This window comes from Gossypium hirsutum, chromosome D11 (assembly GCF_007990345.1).
Source record: "Gossypium hirsutum isolate 1008001.06 chromosome D11, Gossypium_hirsutum_v2.1, whole genome shotgun sequence".
NCBI classification, from domain to species: domain Eukaryota; kingdom Viridiplantae; phylum Streptophyta; class Magnoliopsida; order Malvales; family Malvaceae; genus Gossypium; species Gossypium hirsutum.
Genome location: NC_053447.1, coordinates 57285906 through 57306990, shown reverse-complemented (window position 1 = coordinate 57306990; position 21085 = coordinate 57285906). Strand labels below are relative to the sequence as shown.

Sequence of the window (21085 nt, the reverse complement as noted above, 5' to 3'; positions counted from 1 at the left end):
TATCCAATTCTCTTCCCTATGATTCACGTAATGTCTAGAGAATTTAGCCAAGTTATTAATAGCGCATCATTTTATATATATAAGTGAATTATGGTGCTATGTCATTCGTATATAAAATTAAACAAAGTGGATGTATCAAATCATAATAATAATAATAATAAATATTTGTAATGGAAGACAAAGCATAATGGGATGTGGAAACTCACGAGCTTGTCCATAGTGTAGGTTAAGTAGATCAGATACAGGACCAGTTAATTAACGAGTATTTATAGATATTAAAGGTTAGTTGATTGTCATTTGAAAAATATGTTAATTCTTTATATATTACTTTCACTAAATTCTATGAAGAAAATTAATCTAATACTTACACGTTTGTTATATAATCAACATCAGTCTTAATTAGTAATGTCATTAGACACCAATTAAAATATAATAACAATCAGATCTATATTGTAAGGCAAAAAGACAAAACCTAGATTCATCTTTTGCTAATGTTGGTGACAGCTAAAACAAAACACAAAACACACACATGTCATGAGAGTGTTAGGTTTATACAAAATTTTGAGCCAATAAAGCAGATGAAATATTTGAAGGTTGGGGCCTAATCAAAGGGCTATTTGTTAATCCACTTGGGCAGACAAACTTTTGAACATTATTAAGGATAATACTTGTTTAATGCTAGGCTGATGTTTGATTATCTCTTCTTTTTTTGGTTAACATCTAGTGTAATCCTTTTGAAAGATTACATTAAATTACTATTTTCAAAGCTTTGGAAGAATGAAATATTAAAGGTTCCATAAAAAAATCATAATTTAATTATTCCTTTCGCGTGTGTGTTTCTGGAACTGCTGACACAAGCTAGTTTAGACTGACTCTTGTGGACTATATGAAAATACTAACAAATGCTGAATCATGGCATGCTATATGGAATGCGTGTGTGTGTGTATATATATGTGAGTTGTTATGAAGCAGTTCGTGTTGTTATTGGAAATAAATTAACATAGAAACCTTGGTGTATCTGCCAATGAAACTCATGCATTGGCAGTGAAGAAATGGTGGACCATATCCCAGAACATAAAAACTGCATGCATGCACCAACTTGAGTAGTCACATTGTTGTGCCAGTAACAGTCCAGTCTAAGCACATAACTCAAGAAAGCCTTTACAATTTTGTCTTGGGGTGAACAAATGGTTGGTGCTTCAACTTATAATCTCCATTGATTATTCTGCTGATTTTTAACTGCCCAATATAGTAACATACATGATTTATGTATATATACACACACACACGTACATGTTTCTGCATAGAATCATATTCATATGAATGAAAGGGTGGAGAAGCATGAATAAGATGCTCTTGAGCTATAAAATCATATATATGTACTTATCACATAGAAAGTTTGATGCTTAGGTGATCAATGTATATGAATGAAATTGAATAATGTATTTGGGTGTGTTTGAATGTACTCTAAACACAACTTCTTGATTAAAGCATTGAAAAGTTATGTTATTAGTTCCTATCAGTAAGTAATAACTATTTATGGTATATGATGTTAAAAATGGCCCAATATTCAACCGTTACAGCTTTATAGATAGAATTATGAAGAGGCTATTTTGCAAGTTTCTTTGTAAATTTCAGTGATTAGAGGATCTTAAGCTCAAAAGGGGATGTAATATTGTGCCCTACATATTGAACCATATGTGTGTACCATGTTTTCTTTGTTCGACAAATGTGTATCATGAAAGATAATCTTCTTTTTGGCTAAGCTTGAATGATATATGGATTTATATTTGATGCGCTTAATGATGAGAACTAATACCCAAGTAAAATTTCCAGGTCTTTAGCTCCAAGGGTTGGAAAGCTATATATTATTATATAGTGGTTCTAAATATTTCTCATGTCTTGCTAGAGATTCATGTAAAACGTTTTCTATAATTCTCACCCCCCACCCCGATTCTTAAAATTGTCTCTGGATTCAACTTTATTAGCCAAAAGTCCTGCAAGAATGTCCGGTTGACGTAAGCTTTAAATTGTGCCATATAATATATAGTTAAATTCTTCCTATAGATGGAGAAGGTATACTTGCACGTGAAAAATATTACTTGGGTCAACATAATTAAGGGTTTTCGTTGACTAATTCAAGCTTGACGTATCCCAAGCCATAACATGCAGAACTTTTACATATGCTTGCCTTGTGGTTCATGTTCTTCGTCTTTATTTCTCCTAAACAAGTTTCAAGTCTGCCCATATTGTTGTTTAATGGGAAATTTAGACACGACCTTTTACATGTGAATGTCTCATAGGAACACTTTTATTGGCAATCAATTAATCACTTCATTAAAAACTAATACATAAATTAAAATTTAACTAATTGATGGCATCACATGATTTACCATCTGTCTATAAATTTATATTAAAAAATGCATTAAAAACAATTCCTTGAGTTTTTGGTAAATATCTCTCTTCTTCATGCATGCGATACCAAGGATTTCAAATTTGATAACCCTTCTTTTTACGTTCGTGTTGTCATCTACTTTATTTAAATAATAATCATAATAATTTATTAAATTAATTAAAAATAAAATAGTAATAATATAATTTTTATACTCGGTCCTATTTATAATTTTTTTGGGTAAATTACAAAAATAGTTAATTTTATTTGCCTTAGGTTATATTTTAATCAATTATGTTTGAAATGTTATGTTTTAGTCACTTATGTTATCGTTTTGTTACGAAGTAGTCAACCGTAAGATTGTTGTTAGAGAGGTAATAGAGCTTAACGGTAGAGTGATTACTTTGTAATAAAAAGATAATGTAAGTGAATGAAACGTAACATTTTAGACATAAATGATTAAAATATAATCTGAGTCAAACAAAAATAACTATTTTTATAGTTTATTTATCTTTTTAAGAAAAATAGTAACATTTACAAAGGCTTCTTTGGGGACTCAAAAGGCACAGTCCCATGTATAAACCAAAAAATCCGTACTAAGAAAAGATCCCCACAATCTACGGTGAAGGAGCAAAGCAGTTGACACGTGCATCAATCAGGTGGACCCTACCAGCCTCGTGCTCCCACGTGGACATTTGTACTGCTTGTCTAGAAATAGACAATCTTTCCCCCCACGACAGCAGTTTCTGCCTCGTGCACCGCGGTCCACTTGATTTTTCCCACATGGCCTCATATTCACCCTCCGATGTACCCAGATGCGTCCGTACGAGGTATTGTTTTTCGTTTTTTTTTATTTTCATCTTTCCTTCTTTGGGCGTCGCCTACTTTTGCCATTTATGAAGGAAGAATTTTTTTTTTCCTTATTCCAATTCATTATAGATTAGGTTTTCAGAAAAGAAAATTTATTAATTTGAATTAAAATCAGTAGCATGTAATATAATTTAAAGAAAGAGTGGGTGTGATTGATTTTTATATAACTTTGGACTGATCCCCATGCAATACATAAAATATTAAATTATGAAGTCCCTCCTTGTTTTTTCAAAACAATATTATATCATTTGATTTCATAATAGACTCTCTCTTTGTATGTGAATGTAGTAACATCAACAAATGCAGGTGGGAGAAAAATGAGGTGATTTCCATTATCCTTACTTCTATGTAATTCCTAATTATAATAGTAATTTTGTGTTTAAATCATACCACAATATTATATGTATCCATCCTCTTTTTAAAAAGATACGATAGAGAATATGGTTAAAAAAATCATATTATGGGCAAATTATTTGAAGTTAATTGATACTTGTTAAATATCTTAAATTTTTTGGGTAAGTTTAAAAAATAATCACGGAACTATTAGTTTGTTATTATCAAATTTTAATATCTTTGTTACTCCTTTGTTAAATCATTAACGGTGATCTTCTTATTGACATAATAACAAATTTATCCCTCCAATGTTTATAAATTCTATCAATTGAGTCTTAATTCTAAAAAATTCAACAAATTCAACCCTCAACTTTACACATCTTGTCAATTTAGTTTTACTTCTTAAAAATTCAAAATTAAAAAAACTTTAAAAAATAAAAAATATTTGAAATTTCAATTTTCGATAAAACACATAAGATTATATAAAAGTACATACAAAATAATAAATAAATGAATACTCATTTTTCTCTTTTTTGACATGAAATTTATTTATTAAAATTATACTTTTATAAATAAAAATGTTTTTTTTATAAAACCCCAAAACAAGACTTAAACCAACTTCAAACATTTCCCTTATTTTAGTTTATTTCATAAATAATAAATTTTATTATAGATCTAACATTGTTCCTTAGTCCTTGCCAAATTTGTCGAGTGTTGAGTATCACCTTTGCCACAAACACTGGCACCAATAACCCTTACTCTAAATTCCTCGATTTTGACATCCTCCATCATCACACAACCAAACTAGGAATTGGTTGTGGAGTTGCTGGCATGATCTTTCACATACTAGATCTCCAAAACCTCATCATCACCTATATATTCTCAATCATGCTCATCCTCAAGCACAATCTTAAATGCAACAAACTCGCTCTTGGAAATAACCTAAAGACATCGATTCTCACCATTTTTGACCTTAGACTGTAGTTTTTGACATGGTGGTTCTTAATGTTGAAAAAAGGAAAAAACTGAAGATGTGTGAGTCTTCTTCATGGTTTTTTCCCTTAAATTATTTTATTTATCATATTATTATTTTAATAAATAAGTTTCATGTTAGAAATGAGGAAAATATATATTCATTTATTTATAAATATTTTTATGTATTTTTATCGAAAAATAAACTTTTGAATAATTTTTATTGTTTAAATTTTTTTTAATTTTAAATTTTTAAGAATCAAGACTAAATTGAAAAAATGTGTAAAATTGAGAGCTAAATTTGTTGACTTTTTAGATTTGGGACTAAATTGGTAGAATTTGTAAACACTGGAGGGCTAAATTTATTATTATGGCAAAAAAAGGCCACCATTAGTGATAGACTAAAATATTAAATTTCGATAATGTTAGTGACTAAAATAGAAAGTTTTAAACTTAGATGATCAGAACAGAAACATACTAATAATTGAGTGACTATTTTTATAATTTATCCAATTATTTTTTACGAAGTTAGCACTTGAGGTGCATTATTGGTGTTGATAGGGCAAAAATGTGTATATATATAATCCAACGGAAACGTTAACAAAATGATCTTCCAGAGAATAAGAAGTTGTTGTCCTTCCTTTATTTATACTAAATTAAATAATTTGTTATATTTACAATTTTGATTGATTTAATTCGTATGAATTTAGTTAGGAAAGAATTAAAAATTAATTTTCGATAAAATGTAACTTCCTTTTTATTCTTCCATCTTTTCTACCAAGCACACCTATGGGAAAAAAGAATTATGTTTTCCATCATTCTAGTTTCCCTTCAATTTTCTATCCTTCAAATTTTCTTTCTACTCTACCAAGTAAAGCTTAAGGGCTAAATTTATCATTATGTCTTTTTTTAAAGAATGAATTCTTTTTTATGAATATATATATCGACTTCAATCCTATCATCTATGAATCCTCTCTAGAATTATTCTAGAATATTCCAATTATGTTCAATTATGTACAAGTAGCCAATTATACCAATTGGCATGAGATCTCGGATTAGATCCCTATGTTTATATACTCTTTTTCCCTTCCCCATTGTAATGTTATTGTTCACTTGTATCAAAAAGATAATAATTATGTACAAATCTACACTTATCATAAGTAAAGGTGTTGACGGGTTTTCATGAAGCAATGTATAACCAGTATTTTCTTTCACAAAAATAAAAATCAGTTAAGCTTTTTGGTATCATGAGAATGCAATGTGTTGATTTTAAACTTTCAATCAATATTCATGAAATTCAAGATTATAAATACAGTCAATCCTAATTTATTCAATTATTTAGATTAATTAACCTCAATTAAGATGTTAGGAATAAAATTAATATCTCAAACTCATTTAAAAACAAAAATTAAGTTTTGCAATTCTAAAGAGAATGTGCGAGAGATTAAAAAAAAATGAGAGAAAAGTTTCGAGTGTTGAAAGAAATAAAAGATAAAAAGAATTTTTGGATTTTAGCAAAGGAAAGATATTCATTTATTTTTGTATAAAATAATTTACTTTATAATTTTTTCAAAATTTTAATGGATGATTTTAAGTTCTTTGTAAAACCAGATTTTATTTTTTAGGTTGAATCACCATGGAAAATATTTGGTATATAAACTTTTAGATTTTAAAAGTAAAGTTATGGGTTGATAAGTGCCTAATTATAAAAATAAAAGGTTAGAAGATAAATACAAATGAAAAAATAAACATGATTAGGCGCAAATTCACAATTGGTTGAATTTTAAAAAATATATATTCACATAAACTATAATATACTCAAAATTTTATTTAATTAATTCTAAAAAATTTCTTATAAAACTTCAAAAGAAAAAAGAAAATTTTAATTTTTTAAAAAAATTTAAAAGTTTTAAAAAGAATTTTTAATTTTTCAAGATTTTGGAAATATTTATTAATGTTTTAAAATATTATATATTTTTTTATTTTTTTATTTTCAAAATTAAACTAATTGAAGATGTTTTCCACAACTTTGTTTTTCTTTTTCTTTTCACAATCGATTTAAATAGTTAACGTTGTAGTCAATTATCTTTTTCTTTTTAATTTTCATATATATGTACTAAAATACCCTCTTTAATTTGAAATTGAATAAATTACTCTTAATTTAATAATTTATTAATGAAATACTAATAGATTAAATTGCTCTATTTATTTGAAGAACTAAATTGCCTTAGATCTTATACTACACTAACTTTGTCGAGGGGCTAAAATTAAATTATCTATATCTTTATGAATTTTAAAGAATTAAACAAAAATTTTATCATTTTTAAGAGGGGGACAAAGTGTAATTTTATCTTTACTAATTTAAAATTTTTAAAAATTATAAGGGTCAAAATGAAAGTTTTTCTATTTTAGGGGGCCTCTACCCTTGCCAGCCCCCCCAAATCCGCCTCTACCCCTAGTATTGATTAAAATATAATTACGTTATTAGTTCTTGTATTTTTATAGAATTTGAGATTTAATCCCTATATATTAAAAGTTAAAAATTCAACCCACATGTCAATTTAAAAATTATCTTTCAATCATTATCATCGTTGATAGTTCACATCAAAATATATTTATTTTCCGTCAATCATATATCACATTATATAAGGAAAATCTAATTAATACGTTAAGTTGATAAATTTTAACAAAAAATATCAAAAATATTAATTATCAAAATATGATTTTTAAATAAAAATTGCAATGATTAAATCTCAAATTTAACAGAGGTAGGGGATATAATGATGTAAATGCGGAAACTCAAATTTAAATAATTAATATATTTCTATATGTGGACAAATATTGTTATATAAAAGATCCGATTTTTTATTTTTTTTGCCTAATAAAACCTTAAAACTTTGAGGTCTTCCAGTTATGTACTAATTTTATTAGTTCTGTAAAATTTGAAATATTTAAGTTGAAAACATTTAGAAAAACTATTATTATTATTATATTTTACACCATAATCATTATAAAATTTATTACAAAACCCTAAACTATTTGTTTTATTGTAGTGAGTGGAAGCTGTGTGTTGATTTGTTTGCTTGTGTGTTAATGTCAATGTGGGGGGTGGATGTAATGAAGGAATTGATGGTTTTGGAATGGGTGAATTGAACTTCTTCTTTTTCAATGTTTGCTGCCCCCCATTACACGGCCGGCCCCCCTTCACCACCACTATCACTATCAGATTTTGACATTCATTTCACCTCTTCACACCTGTTATGGTTATTATTTTGATTATATACATTATGATAAAAAAATTATAAATATATTTAGGAAGCATGAGTATGAGGCAACAACCACAATGGTATGGAGAAGCAGTTGAGCAGTCACTCTCTGTGATTCTAAAATAGGCAGCTCTGCTTATTAGTTTTCAGAAAGGCCATCATACATGGTACGATTCGAATCTTTGACTCTTCTTTCTTTGAATTATATGATGACCATTTTCTACTAGGGTTTTTGTTTTTCTAGAGGGCCTTACATTTAGCGTTTGCCCCCACTCGCCTTCTGCCCGTGCCCACTACATTTACACTCTACTAATACTTGGGTTCGGTTAATTATTAATAATTTTGGTCGGTATGTAATAAAAATTATATTGCAAAACAATGTTAATACATATCTCGGTACAAAATTTTAGACTCATTTGATATGTTTGAGCTCGGCCTGGTCCGTAAAATTGAGTTTAAAATTTTAACTGAGTTTAGCTCAGATAAAAATACTAAAATTCAGGCTCGGTCTAACCCACTCGTATTAATTTTTTATATTAGTTTTTTATATAATTTCTTAAAAATATATAGTACATCAAAAACAATAAAAACATAAAAATAAATATTTCCCAACAAATTGAAAATAAATAAATAAAAATCTTTATAGAAAAATTAACAATAAAATAAGAGTTATACAATATTCAAACAATAACAACAAAATAATAGCAATATAATAATGAAATGGCAGCAAAACAATGAGAAAACAACAAGAAAACAATAGTTTTTTTTCTTTTTGCAAATTCGGGCCAGGCCCGGGTCAAAAAATCCTTATTCGAAGCCCAGTCCATTTTTTAAATGGGTCTTATTTTTTGCCATATCTCATTTTTTTAGCCTATATTTTTGCTCAAATCCTCTCACTTTTCCGGCGGGCACCCATAAACAAGTCTAGGTGTTAATAGTTCAGAAATTATGTTAGTATTTTAACTAAAATAAATTATTTAAATTATCTAATGGTATTGTAAAAAGATGATTTACCAAATTATGTCAAAGTTGAAGTATAGAAATTACATGTTAAATTTGAGTGACTAAAATTAGAATTTTGACCAATGCCATATGATGTTAAAACCAAAAGACTAGAGATGTCAAATTCAAGAATTTAGGTCCTATACTTTTTAAATTTAAAAATTCAAGTCATGATACTAACTCTATTAAAAATATAATATTTATCTAATAAAAAATTCAAAATGTACCATATATTTTTAAAAAAAATTCAACTAATTTGCTTCTTCAATGAAATTAACGAAAGTAAAAGTAGAATGACCAAAAGTACCAAATGGGATTTACCTTATTAATCCATTTTAATAAAAGAACAAAAATCATCCAACGATTAATATCAAGAAAAGAAATTGGTAAACAACAGAACAAATGAAATCACTATTAAATCCAAGAAAAGAAACAAAAATTGCTGGCCATGCAAGCTGCAATCCTGTATTCAAGAAAAAGAGCAGCAACTTTGTCGTGCCCAGGCATGGGCATGGGACTCGTCACCATGAATGCAGCTGTAGTAGCCTCGTCTATTATGTTAGGGTTTGTGTTGCTAGTTGCATTGTACACTAGAACAGGTTTTTAGCGGTGTTTTTTTAGACCTTTAGCGGCGCTTTTTAACGCCACTAAAGCAATTTGCGGCGCTTGCAGAAGCGCCACAAAAAATGCTGCTAATGACAACGTCGCTAACTTTTGCCGCGCTTACAGAAAAAAACGCCGCTAAAGATCATGTTCTTTAGCGGCGCTTAGGAAAAAACGCCGCTAAATATCATGTTCTTTAGTGGCGTTTTCTCCCAAAACGCCGCTAAAAGTAATGTTCTATAACAGCGCTTGTTCAAAAACGCCGCTAATAGTAGTGTTATTTAGCGGCGCTTATTTCACAAACGCCACTATTTGATATGACTTTTAGCGGCGCTTTTTTAAAAACGCCACTAATTTTAGGATTTTTTTAAAATAAAATTTTCTGTTTTTTTCAGCCCTCCTGCAACAACAAATCAAAAGCAACCAGATCTAAACTAACCAAAAACAATAAATTTATATAATATAATGACTAAAATAATATTAATTGATATAAATAAAAGTGAATTCATACTTTTCTTTACAAAAACGTTTAAAGTTAAAATAATAAAAATATTTATGCAATATACACTATGACGGCGGAAGTTGCGACTGCTGAAACATCTTCATCATAGTCTGAAGCTGCTGTTGAAGTTCGTCGTACTTTTTGCTCTACTCTGCTTCTCTCGATGCCGCATCTTTTTGAAGTCGTAGTTGTAGTTCTTCATATTTCTTTTGAACCTCTGCTTCTATCGCTGCTTCTCTCACTACTTCTCTCGCTGTGGCCTCTGCTTCTCTCGCTGTAGCATCTGCTTCCCTCGCTGCCGCCTTTGCTTTAAGCTGTTGCTGAAGTTCTTCATATTTCCTTTGAACCTCAAATGTGGTCGCTTGCATCTGAGCCATCTGGTCTTTTAACCTCTGAACTTCAGCTTGAGATTGACTCCCCGAAGCCATGTATTGGTGCGAGCTGGATCCAAAATATTGGGTTGGGCTGATAAAATATCCTTGAAATCGAACCCGACCATACTTTTCAGGACCCAAAACTTCAGCAATAATCCGGTTATCAATGTCTTCAAGATGAACAGAACTATCACTAGAAGCAATCGCTTCGTACTCCGTCTTTTTTTCCTTTAGTTTTTCCTAATAAATAAATCACATAGTTAGGAACGCAATATATATTAAAAAAACAAATGCAATATAGCAATAGTCGCATTACAAAGCAATGGATTAAAACATTAGAAAATAAACACTATAAATAACTAAAATAAGTCAAATCGTATTAAGTAAACGTATCATAATTTCACCAGCTTCAGGAGTCATAGTAGATCCATCTTTCTTCTTATGTGTAATTTCAAAAAGTTGAAGGCGTCCAACTTTTTGACCGGACGACCGTTCCTACAATATAGTAGTAAAAATATTATTTAATAGAAAGTTATACATATTTGAGAATATTAAAAAATTAAAATACCTCCGCCTCAGATGCACATGCAAAACTTCTCGACCCGGCTGTGTGAGTGAATTTTTGTTGCTGCCGGCTACTTTTTCCAACTCGTTCACGATCCTACGTTATAAAATTTTTAGTACGTAAATAGTAAATACTATAAACCAAAATAATTACAATAGTTTGGAAGTACGTCGTACCTCGCCTTTCTGAGAATGCCAAAATCTAACCGCATCTTCCTATTGGTACCTCAACATACCCGGCGGGACATTTTGCAATTTCTCATCGAGGGTTGTTTTTGTCTTATAATAATTTTTCTTCAAAGTACTTTTATTGTCTCTCCATCTTTTTCCCAATGCCTTCTTTACATAAGCATCCGAGACCTCTAAAGCAAACCTCGCCTACAAAAAACACAAGTTAATAAAGTAAATATAAATGAAACTATTTCCCAAGCATTACAGATGGCATTAACATTTTGTTACCTTAATATTATCGAGGGCTTGGTTTTTGTTGCTATCGAGCATTTGACGCCATGACTCGTAGTTGATAGGCAACATATTTGCATTTCGTGCTAAAATGCCCATGTATCCTGCTAAAAGTCAAGCTTCTGATCCAACAGGCTGACCAAAATTGTTTCTGCATACCTTGACACACTCGATTGGATCTAACTCGTATAACTCTCTAAGTAGCGTATGTCCTCGAACTCTGCGCGTCCCACCATTTTCAGCTACAAATGGTATATTATAATATAAGAATTTGAAAAATAAATCAATTATAAGTCAACACGCATATAAATTAAATTTATGTAGGATTACTTTGAACTTCCGTAGGATCCTCAAGTGTAATCGGAACATTCGAAGATCCAATTGCCATCTGTTGTTCAGTACTATTTGTTTCTGTCTAGTTTGGATCATTTTGAACAATGCTTTCCCTTACAATTTTTCTTCTAGGCATTTTATCTGCAATACACATAAAATGTAAGTAAACTTAATAACTAATTACAACAATAACAACACATATAAAATAGTTGAAATATATAATAAGACCAAGATTTAAATTATGATATTACATATAATTAAACAATCGTAAAATCTTACTACATCATTATTCGTAAATATCTTCATCCGTATCCTGACGAACCCATTGAAATTGTGCACTAGTACTAGGGATATTATCGTTTAAGTTTTGTTCTGGAAATGGCAAAGTTTCTGATCTGTCGTCGATGTTATCTCTACTTCCACTGCCCATGTCAAACAAGTCTCTAGGGATGTTACGGAGTACAACGTACCAACCTTCATCAGTTGGATCTTTTGAGTAAAAAACTTGTTTGACTTGACTTAAGAATACATACGGCTCATCTATCAGTTGTTGTCCTGTGTGAATCAATCGGTCAGAGTTCACCATTGTAAAACCAAATTGATCTTGCTTGATTCCACGACCTATATTAACATCGGCCCATTCACCTCGAAATAAGACAACTTTCCATTTGCCGTAGTAATCTAACTCAATTATGTCAGTAAGATGTCTGAAATATTCCACATTTCCCTCGACAGGATTATTGTCCCTAGCACTAGCATAACTTGTAATTGCAGAATTAACAACTATTCCACAATTTTGCGTTCTCCTCAACCTCTCGTGATATTTTGTATGAAATATGAATCCGTTGATGAGGAACGCACTATATCTTTTAACCACTCGATTTGGACCTTGGGAGAGCCATTTAACTTCGTCGTTTACGCTCTTCCCACTCCAAACCTATTGAATGGAAAGTAAACTGAGTAATTAAAAATGTTATGAGAAAGCATTATAATTTGTAAGCGGAAGCTCCAACTGCATACCGTTTGGCTTAACCATTCATAAAAAGATTCTGTAAACAACTTATTGATATCTCGATGTTGTGTTCTTCGGGAGCGCGAACGAGATCTCAATATTTGTTTGTACTCACTATGTTAAAAAAAATGTGATCTTTGTTAGAAGATAAACAATATTTAGTTTGATAAATATTTATAAAATTTGTAGAATTTACTTCCGTAAAGGTTCCAATAATTCGTGGTGAAACAGAACATATCGATGTGCTTGTACCCACGATAAATGATCTAATTCTGCAATTTCAACTTTGCCGATTGGTTCTCCAAAACTTTGGAACAAATAAGTATCGGCTAAGTTATAGTCTGTGAGTCCAGCATTCCTATTTGGTCTGTTCAACCTTGTTTCGACATCTTCCAAATATCTTGAGCAGAAGGTCATACATTCCTCTGCCAAGTAGCCTTCAGCAATCGATCCTTCTGGATATCGCTTGTTGCGGCAGTAAGACTTTAATTTGGATAGGAACCTAAACACAATATACAACATTATCAAAAGTTGTAACTAAAGGCATAGAGGTGAATGAAGGAAAATTTTAAAAATACTTCTTTAACACCTTTCTATGGGATACATCCATCGATAGAAAACGGCTCCGCCAAGAATTGCTTCGTGCGGGAGATGAATTATCAAGTGAACCATAATGGTGAAGAAGGAAGGTGGGAAGATTTTCTCCATGTTGCATAAAGTCAAAGCGGCTCGATCCTGTACCTTCTGAAGTTCTTGAACATCCAAAACTTTGCCACAAATGACTTTCATTATGTTGGATAGTTCAATGATACAAGACGTCACCTTCTTGGACATACAACATCGTAGAGCAACTGTCATTAAATCTTGCATCAAGATGTGATAGTCATGTGATTTTACCGAATATAATCTTCGATCTTTAACACTAACACATCGATATATATTTGATGCATACGCATCTGGAACCTTTATATCCTTCAACACCATACAAAACAGTTCTTTCACTACACCAAAACAGGTTTTTAGCGGCGTTTTTTTATGCATTAAAAAGCGCCGCTAAAAGTATTTGCGGCGTTTTTAAAAGTGCCGCAAAAAACGCCGCTGTTGTAGACGCCGCAAACATTTGCAGCGTTTTTAGGAATAAACGCCGCTATAGATCATGACCTTTAGTGGCGCTTTTCCCACAAACATCGCTATAAATCAAGAGCTTTAACGGCGCTTTTTGCACAAACGCCGCTAGAGATCAAGACCTTTAGCGGCGCTTCTCCCAAAAACGCCGCTATAGATCAAGAGCTTTAGCAGTGCTTTTTGCACAAACGCCGCTATAGATCAAGACCTTTAGCGGCGTTTTCCCCAAAAACGCCGCTATAGCTCAAGGCCTTTAGCGGAGATTTTCCCACAAATGCCGCTATAGCTCGAGGCCTTTAGCGACGCTTTTCCCACAAACGCCGCTATAGCTCGAGACCTTTAGCGACGCTTCTCGTAGAAACGCCACTAAAAACATAACATTTAAAAAATTATTTTAATCAAAAAATATTTATTTTTATGATAAATATTATATTATGTTTTATTTTTAAAATTTGAACTTTAAATATACTTTTAAGAATAAATAAAAAAATATTATTTAAATTAAATTTTCTATGAAAATTTTAACTTTAAAACTAAATATAAAAATTAATGAATTTAGTTTTAGAATTTAAAATAATAAATTAATAACACATTTAAGAGATCAGTTAGCACATTAGGAAGGGAGAGAAGTATATTGTGAGAGAATAACTTGAGTGCCCACATGACTCTCGCAAAGTAAAATATATCAAGTGATTACAATTAGGATTTTCAACCTATTACTGTCCTTAAACCTTTAGAAAGTATGATTACAGAACATACTATAGCATTTTCCTCAATAGATAATTTTGCCAGTCTCTCTTTCTCAGCAAGCTGGAATGCAGGTGGATCTGATCCTCTATCGATTGGAAAGCCTAGTAGGTACATGGGTGCTCACCTCTTCATAACATTCATTACAAAGTCCATAGGCAAAAGGTTTTCTCTCCTTGTGCCTACATAGCACTTCATCTAAGCTGGTTTCTTTTGACCCAATATTTGGTTGTTTCTAGTTAGTGAACTGGTTCGAAGCTCCCTCTCCTTTTCCGTAAACTCCTCCATCTGGTCATAAGTTTAAAACAATGGAGGTATTTTCAAGAAATGAAATCAATATTAAGAAAATAAATGCAACAGAGGAAAAGTTAACTACATGCTGAATACAACAAATTCAACATAACACTTGTTGTAATGATAAAAAATTGGCATCAAATTTTTCATAAAATTATTTAGATACTCCTTAGAGTGGACATAATCAATAAGAGTAATAGTAGTAAAGATTCACTAATCAAATTCTACCATACAAAAAAAATAATAGCAATGACACGTGATACAATTACGACAACAACATAGCTTTTCTCCCATAAGATGTTGCAATCCATATAGAACAGATTATGCCAGCATGCTCTACTTAGTACCAAATGTAGATAGGAAGTCACATCAATATCAAAAGCGAAAAAAAGTCCCAAACTATTGTAAACATCAGTTATGGTTCTTCATTTCATGGTTACTAATTTTCAATCTTATTCCATTATCAATTTCTTGGAACAAAGTAGTTCTGCATTACCATGCACAAGTAAAGAGATACAAACCGTTAAGGCTCCAGCGTTAGTATTCTCAAATTCAATCAACCGCTTTGACAATGTTGCTTCACAAATGTAAACATGCTTTATCTGATAAACAGAGAGCTTAGTTAACCCAACAACTTGAGAGAGAGAGAGAGAGAGAGAGAGAGAGAGAGAGAGAGAGGGGAAAAATAAGAATCAACGCAAATATAAGTAAAGAAGAAATTGGAACTTGGAAAAATGATGAAGATCTCATCTAAGAATATAGTACCAAAAGCTGTACACGAGGACAAAAAATAAATATAATAAAATCAATTAAACTAAAAGCAAAAAAAAAACACAATGAATTTAGTTTTAGAATTTAAAATAATAAATTAATAAATTAATAACACAAATAATAAATTAATAACACGTACTTGCAAAATTGTTTCTACATTTATGTATTAATATTAACAAAACTATAAGCATAGAACATAATAAATTAACAAAATGCTTTTAATCAAATTAATATCGTAATAATTTCAAAGTGGAAAAATAAATATATAATCTTTCAGTTAATATCTACTTGCTTACCTGCCGAAAAATGGTCATGTTAAGGTTCCAACTCTTGTCCCCATTGTCCAATGCTTGACAAGCATTTTCTATCACTTAGAATTAATATTTTAAGTGTACCTAAAACATTAAATTCTATCAGTTAGAATTAATATTTGGTCAATTTTATTTTTCAAATTCAATAGTATACTCTACTGGTTTATTGTTTCAATTTCTGTCATTAATTCCCACCATTATGCTCCTCACTATTTTGTTCCAACCTCCTTTTCTACAATAAAACAACCACAGCAACACCGATTCTTTGGTTCATTAGTTTATGCCATATATTTGACACTTGGCAATTTCATGTAAGAGACATATTCTATAGTAAACATTATCCTAGCACTGGCAATCATTGAATTTATACCAAAGGCCTATCCATCATAACATGTCAGAATTTATACCATAGGCCCATGCATCATAATTGTCATACCTATTGAACTCTCAGTTGTTATTTTCTTGGCAGGTGGTTGCTGCTGCATCAAGGCGTTCGTGCTTGCTTTTCGTTTATCTTGATTGATCAGAAAAAGGAAAATCGTAAAGGGGGAGAAGAGACTTGTGGATTAAGTGTAAATATGATGGTTCAAAGAAATCATACTTGTCGCAACTTTGTTGTTGCTTTTGCATACGGGACGAGTTGGGGGTGCTAGCAAACTGGGGAACATTTTAAACCGACCATACATGCACAGTCCAGCTGCACGCTGTTAGTGGAAAGTTTAGGCAGTGTTGTTAGATCTACAACAAATAAATGAAATGATACTCGTAAACTGGTACCAAATTTGATGTTAAACTTACCAGCAGGGCCCCATAAACACACCAGGCCTCGTGTCTTTTTATTTCAGGTTCAAGAAGCTGCAAATACGCTTCAAGATTTGGTAGTATAAGTAAACGAACCTACATATGGAAGAAGAAGCATTAGCCAAACATAGGAAAGACATACTTTACAGATGCCATAATAAAGATACCTATAGAGAAACCGCATATTTACACTTTTGGACTATAGATTTCCAATTTCTTTCTTTCTTCGGATCTTGCAGAAAAGAGTGACAAAACAGTTTTCTGAAAGAAATGGGCTTAAAAAGATAGCTACCATTGCAATATCTTTGACCAATTGATCCCACAAGTATCTTATTGTCTTGTCTAATATGCTCACAAAACCTCAAGTTATTTGATAAATAAAATATTTTATCTTTCTTGCCAATAAAATAAAATAAAATAAAAAACAAAAATCAAATTAGTTCAACTCCAAGTCCTTAGTCAAATTTAATTAAACCTCAAGTTCTTTATCTAAAGAAAAGAACATATATATAAAAAAACCAAGACAACAAATACCTAGTTTGATTGGTGCCAACTTTTCGGCAGCCTCCTGTAAATGTATAAGGCAAAGGTTGAAACTTGTAAGAATTTAAATCCCAAAAGTAACTGGTCATACAACAAGTTTACAACCTCTTCAAGTATTGCAAGAGCAGAACAAGTAGCCCCTTGTACCAGCTTGTTAGTATCCGATATTCTTTGCAGGAAAGCCGTAAGAACCATGTCAAATTGCTCATAGCCTTTTTTATTACCACTATCCTGAATGGATGAAACATGAGAATTCTCAACATAAAATCCAATGCCAAAGAAACCGAAAAAAGTAGTTTATAGGCGGTATGTACCAAGAACAACAAATGATTGGTATATGATGCAAACACATAAACTATACTGTCGGTCAAAGGGGTTATTAATCATTCATTACTAAATTAGAAAAAGGTATTGACAACCACACAACATTTAAAGGGAGGCTAATTTTCATTCATACCTGAACAATGTATTTGCTGAATTGAGAAAGTGTCCGACAAGAAGTACTCCTTATGAGAGTAAACTTATGATCTAAATGGGGAATTAGAGATGCCACAATCTGCACACATAAACATATTTAACAACAATAATCAATTTAGGAGCATAACATGATTTAACAAATTAGAAATTTTACCAAATAGTATCTAAAAGTTATAAAGCAAAATTTTATTTTGTCAATAACCCAAAACCTAAATAGAAAAAGCAAAAAGCAAATCAAAGTGAATTATTATGAATAACCTGGCAGAGTTCTCGAAAAACAGAGTCAGCGTTGGCTTCAGTCAAGGGCTGCAGCAAGAACTGAACGTGGCTTGAGAGTGTGGAGGAAAGCTCGAGCATGGTGAGTGAAGATAGATCGAGAGTGTTTTTCGATGGTAAACGCTAGTAAGAAGATAAAAGGGGAATGGATTAGGGATATGATAGGCTTTGAAGATTAGGGATGTTGAGAGAACCGTCGAGAGAAAAAAAGTGAGCACTGAACGTCTGAGAGAGAGTGTGTGTGTGTCTGGGTGAACGTCTAAACTTACAGAATCCAATTTTAGGGGGAAAATTTAGGGGTTTTGGGGAGAATTTTGGGATAAAACCGCGTAAAACGAAATTAATTTTGCCGCGTTTTAAAAAAAAGCCGCTATTGCTTATTTATTGCGGTAAAAATATTATTTCATTTTGAACAAAATGACGTCGTTTCACTATGCTAAAAAATTTTTATTTTGTTTTTTTATAAATTAAATTTTTTTGCGGCGTTTCTAAAAAAAACGCCACTCTTGCTTATCTATTGCGGCGTTTTTCATAAAAACGCCACAAAAGATTATTTCATTTTGAACAAAATGACGCCGTTTTGCTATGCTAAAAAAATTTTATTTTGTTTTTTATAAATTGGTTTTTTATAAAAAAAAAAACAAGTACTCTCAAAATAAATATTATGTATTTTAATAAGAAAACAAATGATAAAATGGTTGTAATTAATTATTAAGTTAGAATTATCCAAATTAAATAAGTACCTATATATCCATATCATTATATATCTATTAACAAATCTCAAGTAAACCTTAACCTTACACCCTAAATTAACCATTCAATACATATAAAGTCTATCTATTATATATCTCTTAAATAATTTAAACTATGTTCATAATTTCAATATATTTGATTTATTATTATCTATTTTACAATTATATAAGAACATATTTAAAATATAAATTAAAAAAATAATTAATCTAAACTCAAAACCTTAACTCGGCCCCTGAATCCCTAAACCTTAAATCCCTAACTCTTAACCCCTAACGTCTAACCCCTAACCCCTTAACCGCTAAAGTTTAAATCCCAACCCTTAAACCATAATCCCTAATCCATAATCCCTAGATCCATACTCCCTAATCCTTAAAATATGAGCTCCTAAACCGGTTTTAAATCTTAAATTAATCATATACCCTAAACTTAAAACCCTAAACAAATTTATTATTATCTCTTTTACAATCATATAAGAACATATTTAAAATATAAATTAAAAAATAATTAATCTAAACCCAAAACCCTAACCCGACCCCTGAATCCCTAACTTTTAACCCATAACATGTCTAACCCCTAAACCCCTAACCATCTAACCCTTAAACCTTAAATCTCAACCCTTAAATCATAATCCCTAATCCATAATCCCTAAATCCATACTCTCTAAACCTTAAAATATGAACTCTTAAATTGACCTTAAATCTTAAATAAATCATATACCCTAAACCAAAAACCCTAAACAAATTTATTATTATCTCTTTTACAATTATATAAGAACATATTTAAAATATAAATTTAAAAAATTAATCTAAACGCCCAAAATCCTAACTCGACCTTTGAATCCCTAAACCTTAAATCCCTAACTTTCTTAACCCCTAACGTTTAACCTCTAAACCGCTAACCCTCTTACCCCTAAACCCTAAACCCTCTAACCTCTAAACCTTAAATCTCAACCCTTAAACCATAATCCCTAAACCCATACTCCCTAAACCTTAAAATAGTAACTCCTAAACTGGCCTTAAATCTTAAATAAATCATATAGCCTAAACCAAAAACCCTAAACTATAGTGATAATTAATTCAATATTTTAAAATTAATACTATCTCTTTTACAATTATATAAGAAAATTTTTAATATATAAATTAAAAACAATCAGTAATCATGTACCCAAAAAACTTTAAAATTATTTTAAATAATAGTATTTTAATTTTTCCATGTGCTTTATTTCAAATTATTTCTATCTGTCATTATTTTTTTATGAAGATTTAAAATATTCAATTAGAAATAAATTGAATTTTATTTAATTAATATAAATAAACCAATTAAGATAAAATGTTTTTAGCGGCGCTTTTCCCAAAAACGCCGCTAAAGCCCCTAGTATTAGCGGCGCTTCTTTAAAAACGCCGCTAAAGGCTCGAGCATTAGCGGCGCTTCTTTAAAAACGCCGCTAAAGGCCCCAAAAACTCAGAAAACGATGTCGTTTGGCTTAGGCTTTTTGCGGTGCTTTTCAAAAAACGCTGCTAATGTTTATTTTTAGCAGCGTTTTCCCAAAAGCGCCGCTAATGCTTGATTTTTAGTGGCATTTTTTGTCCAAACGCCGCTAAAAACGCCGCTAAAAGCCTGTTTTGGTGTAGTGTTTCTCCGTCTTGGACATTGAGAAAATAGAAGGCGGCAACCGATATTTCCCATTCGGAAGTAGATTGGGATGAAGATCAGGCCGAATTCCCATTTGGACTAAATCAAGTCGACTCTGAAGATTGTCTTTTGATTTTCCGTCGACGTTCAAAATTGTACCCACAATGTTCTCGCAGACATTTTTCTCAATGTGCATAACATCAAGATTGTGTCATAAAAGGTGATGCTCCCAATAAGGCAACTAAAAAAAATACTTCTTTTTTTCCACAAGTCCGCCTCATTAGGATCGTCCTCTTCGTCGGAGCTTTCATCCCCTTCATCATTTGATCTTCTGTTTCTCTGCATGTTTGGCGGTTGGTTCATCTTCCCATAAATGAAATTCATATCTTCCAACATGAACAAGATTTCAGAGCCACTGGTCTGGGATGGACCTTCTCTGAATTCTTCAGTGCCGTCAAATACAGAACTCTGAAATCTAAATCTATGATTTTTTGGTAACCACCGACGATGCCCCATGTAAGAAAACTTCTTCCCATTATACAACCATTGCGAACATGTTTGTGCAGCACAACAAGGACACGCATAACGACCCTTGGTACTCCAACCGGATAAATTGGCATAAGCGGGAAAGTCATTAATGGTCTACATTAAAGCCGCACGTAAATTAAAG

At 31.3% G+C, this 21085-nt stretch overlaps 1 protein-coding gene across 8 annotated transcripts; it reads right to left on the bottom strand.

The window, feature by feature from the left end:
- Nucleotides 1–14415: 14415 nt before the first annotated feature.
- LOC107926743 (transportin-1) lies at nucleotides 14416–18324 on the bottom strand. 8 transcript variants are annotated; one of them, XR_005920650.1, is made up of 10 exons: nucleotides 18013–18323; nucleotides 17735–17833; nucleotides 17383–17508; nucleotides 17269–17302; nucleotides 16732–16830; nucleotides 16535–16637; nucleotides 16370–16447; nucleotides 15919–16165; nucleotides 15373–15453; nucleotides 14416–14845 (listed from the first exon to the last, which is right to left on the bottom strand). XR_005920650.1 is itself a non-coding variant. In XM_041104563.1 (8 exons), the coding sequence occupies exons 1-5, from the start codon at nucleotides 18109–18111 to the stop codon at nucleotides 16802–16804; spliced, it is 387 nt and encodes a 128-aa protein (XP_040960497.1). In that variant the 5' UTR covers nucleotides 18112–18318; the 3' UTR covers nucleotides 14416–14845; nucleotides 15373–16447; nucleotides 16535–16637; nucleotides 16732–16801. The 8 variants fall into 8 exon arrangements, 1 of the variants encoding a protein (XP_040960497.1); XR_001692254.2 differs by having other exon boundaries at nucleotides 15919–16017; nucleotides 18013–18318; XR_001692255.2 differs by having other exon boundaries at nucleotides 17269–17508; nucleotides 18013–18324.
- Nucleotides 18325–21085: the final 2761 nt, after the last annotated feature.

Excerpts from the sequence above, each read along its gene's own strand:
- LOC107926743 (XM_041104563.1), bottom strand. The coding sequence starts at position 18,111 with ATGCTCGAGCTTTCCTCCACACTCTCAAGCCACGTTCAGTTCTTGCTG. Across the intron at positions 17,834-18,012 it reads TTTTTCGAGAACTCTGCCAG|ATTGTGGCATCTCTAATTCC; the intron begins GTTATTCATAAT and ends TTATGTGTGCAG. Across the intron at positions 17,509-17,734 it reads TCAGCAAATACATTGTTCAG|GATAGTGGTAATAAAAAAGG; the intron begins GTATGAATGAAA and ends TCATCCATTCAG.